At 52.0% G+C, this 6,000-nt stretch overlaps 1 protein-coding gene across 1 annotated transcript in view; it reads right to left on the reverse strand.

Annotated features, from left to right (window-relative positions):
• Positions 1–2,633, reverse strand: part of SLC47A1 (solute carrier family 47 member 1) — a 32,387-nt gene extending 29,754 nt beyond the window's left edge. Inside the window, exon 1 of the mRNA XM_059878508.1 lies at positions 2,060–2,633. Coding sequence (XP_059734491.1) covers positions 2,060–2,194 — 135 coding nt within the window. The 5' untranslated portion in view covers positions 2,195–2,633. The remainder of the gene's footprint in view (positions 1–2,059) is intronic.
• Between the last annotated feature and the right edge of the window lie 3,367 nt (positions 2,634–6,000).

Below are 6,000 nucleotides of genomic sequence, written 5' to 3' on the forward strand. Positions count from 1 at the left end.
CCATATACAACCCATGACCAATTAAACAGGTGTCAGAACTCTATGACCCGACTGCATAAAGTAGTCAAACAGAAACTCCCACAAACGGCTGCAAGGAACATTTCCCAACTCTCCGGTTATCTCAGATCATTTCAGAGATTTTTCCTTTCATTTGTCTCGGTTTTATTTTTTCTACAAGGAACATAGATTACGCTTATAATTAACATCGTCACAGGCACACACACACAGGTGTACAGAGAGAAAGGGCGGGGGGCTGCATGTCAGCCATGTGCTAACCATCCCTGCAGACCGACAGGTCCATCAAGGGGACTGGGTGATTCTGGGGGCCAGCAGAGACAGGGGCCTGCCCTGGGAGGGCTGCATCTCAGAGGCTACCTTGTTTAGTTATTCATTTTGGGGGGGCTTCCCAGGTGGTGTTAGTGATAAAGAACTCACCTGCCAATGTAGGAGACATAAGAGATAAGGTTTCGATCCCTGGTCAGGAAGATCCTCTGGGGAAGGAAATGGCAACCCACTCCAGTGTTCTTGCCTGGGAAATCCCGGGGACAGAGGAGCCTGGCAGCCTATGGTCCATGGGGTGGCAAGCTGGACACAACTGAAGTGACTTAGCAGAGCAATAGCAGCTTTGCATGTTTAGTTGCTCAAGTCATGTCCTATTCTGTGACCTCATGGACCCAGGCTCCTCTGTCCATGGGATTTCCCAGGCAAGAATACTGGAGTGGCTTGCCATTTCCTCCTCTAGGGAATCTTCCCAACCCAGGGATTGAACCCACGTCTCCTGCATTGGCAGGCAGATTCTTTACTGCTGAGCCACTTGGGAAGCCTTACAGAGACCTTTCTCACAGTAACCTGTGAGATAATGTTGGGCCAAGCATGGTATTATTATCCGCATTTTATGGATGGATTAACAGAAGCTAGAAGAGGTTACCAGACGACTCAGGTTCACATAGCCGTTTCCTAACCTCCCTTCTGAGGCCAAAGCAGAGAACTGGACCCACAAGAAAGATTCCTAACCAGGTGTTCTTTTCCCTCTGGCTGCCAACAGCTCCCCGCTACATGGATTTTCAAGCCATGGCTTTCTCCCGGTCTCATCCATGCCACCCGGTACAACACAATGGGCATCTCAGGATCCCACAAACAGCAGGGTCACCATCAGGTCACTCCTGTCTGCCTCAGCCTCTGCAGGTGCAGAATGTCTCATCACCCCAGAGCCCAACAGCTTGTGTGTTAGTTGCTCAGTTGTGTCTGACTCTCTGTGACCCTGTGGACTGTAGCCCACCAGGCTCCTCTGTCCATGGGAATCTCCAGGCAATAATACTGGAGTGGGGAACCATTCCCTTCTCCAGTCCAAAAGCTTATTCTCCCCTTAGAACCATCCCAGGTTCTTCTTGTCTGAAGAAAGGGCTCCCCTACCCTGTTGATTTGAAAATCACCCAAACTGGCAGAACAATGATGAGATTCTGTTTTGTGGGTGTTGTGGTTTCAAAATTCTAATTACCTTTAAATAGAAAACACAGAAAGAGTCCTAAACTGACAATGATAATGGAGAAAAAAAAACCTCAGCCCCAAAGAGAACCACATCAAAAACGTTTTAAGCACAAGAATTGGGGGAGGGCGTGTGGGGCAGGATGCCGCTAGTTTCCTTGGGCAGAGGCTGATTTATGCAACGAAGAAATGGTCCTGAAGATGTGGGTCTAAAAGACACCGCTCCCCACCTGGAGTTACTCCAGAGACGCACGTTCACGGCCAGAATCGACGGCTAGTTTTCGGTGTTCTCCGCAGTGTTTTGCGGTTCTGGTGGCTTCTGCCTGTTCCTCGGGAGCCCTCATCCAGAGAAGGCTCCGGAGCGGGAGATTGGACGCGGCCGGTTCCGTTCCCTAGCTGTCCAGCCGCGCAGGGCGGCCAGCGCGGCCCGGGCGCACGCGGAGGCGCCGGGACCTGCCCGCCTCCAGGCTCCCAGGACCGTGGCCCCGCGCGCGCCCGCCCGCCGCCTCCCGCTAGCTCTGCGCCCGGGGACCCCCGCCCCCGGGACCAGCCCCCGGTGAGGCCCCCTACTCACCGCGGGGCCCGCCAGGAACAGGAGCGCCCGTAGCTCCCGCCGGAGGTCGGCCAGCCGCAGACAGCGCGGCGCGCGGCGCTCCGGGCTGAGCGCCCGGGCTCCCGGCCCGGGTGTAAGCTCTTCGGACGCCTCCATGTACCGGGCGCCGGCCACGGGGAGCGCGCAGGAAGCCGAGGGGAGGCCCGGCCGGGCCAGCCGCGCTCCAGTCCCCGCCCCGGGCCGCCCGCCGCCCACCTTGGACGCGCCCCCGCCGCCCGGCCCAGGTCGCCCGCTTAGCTGGCCAAGGCCTGCCAACTCCGGGACTCCGAATACACAGTTGAAGGAAGCTCCGGAAAGAAGCAGAAAGTGGAAAGCGCGGCGGGGGCTGGGTCCTCCGGCCCTCGCCGGCTCCACACCTCCCAGGGCTGGGGGTCTGAAAGCCGCGTGGAAGCGCTGGCGGGCTGGCCACTGAGAGCCCGCGCCCGCAGCCAGAAACCTCCGGCTCCCGGAGCGCCTGCTCTGCACGCAGGCTGGGAGACCGCACAGGACTTGACTGTGCGGACGCTCTTCTTCCCGCCCCACCCAGCCCGCGTGCGCCCGTTCTTTAATTTAGACTCTGCCAGGATAGCGCACGAGGCCACATTTTCAAGCGTCAGGACTCAGGTTCTCTGGTCTTGGATGTTTATCCAACAGCTGGATAAGGGTATTGATTTTTAAAATGCTCCGTGAGAGAGTTGTGAGTTAAGTTTTAGTGTGGGCAAAATGAGGACTATAGCCTGGAAGGTGACATTTCAGAGAGCTCTGAGGAACTGCTCCGAAAATGGGAGTGGGGGTAGAGGGGGGTCAGTATTATGCACTATTTTAGTGAAGGGGGCAGTGTGCAGTCAAGCACACTCTTTAGCAAAGGTTTCCTGCTGGTCAGGAGCAGATGTCCCCCTTCATGATTTTAGTGTTTTTCTAGACATGAGGAGATGCAAGAATTAGGCTCATAAAATCTTCTCCTGAGAATATCTTCTGCAGGCTTGTTCTGCCAGGATTTTCCCAGAGCAGACAGCCTCATTCCTGATCTCCACTCTGAAATCCTTTCAGGGTGTGATGAAGGTTGGGGCTGCAGTGGCCAGTGACTGCATCCTGGTAGAGGCAGATGGCCAGTGCCAAGTGTTTGTTGGCAAAGGGACCAAGAGGCTGTGTGTCAGCAAACCTGGGCTCAGGAGACACCACCAGGGTCTATGGGGAGAGCGCCAGCAACTTGCTGGTCCCTCAGAGCCTCAGTTTTCCCATCTGTGAACTCGAAACCATATCTACAGCTGCCCTTTGTGGTGAGGATTAAATGAGATGGTGTGGTCCAGTGGTTGGAACTCTGCACTTTCGCTGCCAGTGACAAGGGTTCAGTCCTCCCCTGGGGAACTAACGTCCCTCAAGTCAGGTGGCCAAAAGAAAGAACGTTGAGATGGACTAAGAGCTCTCAGCCTGGTTGGTATAGGGTAATTGCCTAAGAAAAGTTAGCCACCAAGACGAGAGTGATTTCAGTAACAGTCAAAGTTCCCTTTGTTTTAAGAGGCCCAATTCTAGAAAAAGGAAAACATAAATCCTGAGAGGGTCACACAGCTAGAAGTCTGGCTTCAGGGATTTACAACAAGGTCATGAGTGTTCTGCCTCCCCATCTGTCTTCCCCACCCTCTTCTCTCAACCATTTAAAAAATTAATTAATTAAATTTAATTTTATTGGGTGTATGGAGTCTTGCCTTCATTGAGGCATGTGGGATCTTAGTTCCACGAGTCTTTCATCATGGTGTGGAGGCTTCTCTCTAGTTACAGAGCTCGGCTTAGTTGCCCGGCAGTGGCATGCGGTATCTTAGTTCCCCCACCAGGGATCGAACCTGAGTCCCTTGCACTGGAAGGCAGATTCTTAACCTGGACCACTACGGAAGTCCCCTCCCCACTATTTGCTCTTCACTCCTCAGCCTCGTCTTTCTCTGTAGGCAGCCCCTCTTTGCTTATTCGGGAGGCTAGCCTCCCCTAATCCTCATTCCCATCTTTCCTACCTTGTGATCCAGATAATAAGACCCTCCCCACTTCTCTTCAGGACCAAACAAACCAAAAACGGAGAAAATTGGTTGGCCCTGTTTACGTTTCCTGCCTGCCTTTGCCACCCTGGCCGGGGAAATAGGGTCTTGTTTGGCTGGACCCAAAACCTTTGGCTCAACTCTATACCAGAAAGGTTGGGTGCTGTCTGTCACTGGCAAGAGTCCCACCAGAGTTACACAGAGGGAGGGTCCCGCCAGACAAAAATGCTAGGATCTATGCTACATCTCCAAGCCCAGCTCTTTAATGGTCTTCTGGTATCCTGGCCAACGTTAGAAGTCATGAAACAGACATGTGATGTATGACTACTGAGAAGATACCAAAACATTGTTCATGGTTATAATTCCAAATGGCCCAAAGAAATTACATGGGGATAAAGCTAATAGGATTAATTAAAGGAATTTAAAAGTTGCTACACTTAAGTCCTTCAACATATATGATCAGTCCTTTATCTTGGTAACAACATATATGAGAATACTGGAAGGAGAAAAGCCTCTTTCACGATTGTTGTTGTTTAGTTGCTTAGTTGTATCCGACTCTTTGTGACCCCATGGACTGCAGCATGCCAGGCTTCCCTGACCTTCACCATCTCCTGGAGTTTGCTCAAACTCATGTCCATTGAGTCGGTGATGCCATCCAACCATCTCATCCTCTGTCATCCCCTTCTCCTCCCGCCTTCAATCTTTCCCAGCATCAGGGTCTTTTCCAATGACTCAGTTCTTCACATCAGGTGCCCAAAGTATTGGAACTTCAGCTTCAGCATCAGTCCTTCCAATGAATATTCAGAGTTGATTTCCTTTAGGATGGACTGGTTTGATCTCCTTGCTGTCCAAAGGACTCTCACGAGCCTTCAAATAAACCCTCCTGTGACATGGAGCATTCCCAACTCTTTAAAGGACTGTGGGGACTTCCCTGGTGGTCCACTGGTTAAGAATCCTCCTGCCAACCCAGGAGACACAGGTTCAATCCCTGGTCTGGGACATTTCCACATGTAGCAGAGCAACCGAGCCCACTCACCACAGCTACCGAGCTCTCACTCTAGAGCCCGGGAGCCACAGCAACAAAGATCCAGGGCAGGCAAAAATTAATTAGTCAGTTAATTTTTAAAAATAAAGTGCAACGGGACTGTGTCCAGGGACTTCCTTCCAAAGAGCACACCATGGAAGGGTGTGTGTGTGGAGGGGGAGACAGTGACTTAAGAGCAGAGAAACCTGGCAAAGATGACCTCAGCCCCATGACCAAGGTTAACATCAACAGTGATAAATCAGGCTCATAGTATGTGCTTAAGTATGTATCTAGGGGTGCTGTAGCTGGTGGCTTAACCCAACAGCAGTGTATTCTCTCATAGTGCTGAAGGCCAGAAGTCTAAAATGCAGGAGCTGACAGGGCTGGTTCCTTCTCTGGGGCTCGGGGAGCATCTGCTCCAGGGCTCTCTCCTGGCTTCTGGAGTTGTTGGCATCTCTCGGCCTCTGGCAGCATAATTCCAACCTCTGCCTCTGTGTCTGTTTTCTCTCCTTAAAGGACACCAGTCACTGGATCAGAGCCCACCCTAACCCATGTGACCTCATATTAACCTCATCACATCTGCAAAGACCCCAGTTCCAAATCAGGTCACATCCTGAGGTTCTGGGGGACAGGGATTTGCGGGGAGGAGGGCATCTTGATAGGATGTAATGAAAATGGCACTTTATCTCTATGGTCTTCCTCCCCAAAACCCATAACCCTCCAGTCTAATCATCTGAAAAACATCAGGCAAATCCCAATGGAGAAATATTCTATGAAAACACCTGATAAGCACTCTTCAAATCTGTCAATGTCAACCCAAACAAGAACATTCAGAGAAACTGTCACAGCCAAGGGGAGCCTAAGATAAACGA

Source organism: Bos taurus, chromosome 19 (genome assembly GCF_002263795.3).
Source record: "Bos taurus isolate L1 Dominette 01449 registration number 42190680 breed Hereford chromosome 19, ARS-UCD2.0, whole genome shotgun sequence".
Lineage (NCBI taxonomy): Eukaryota > Metazoa > Chordata > Mammalia > Artiodactyla > Bovidae > Bos > Bos taurus.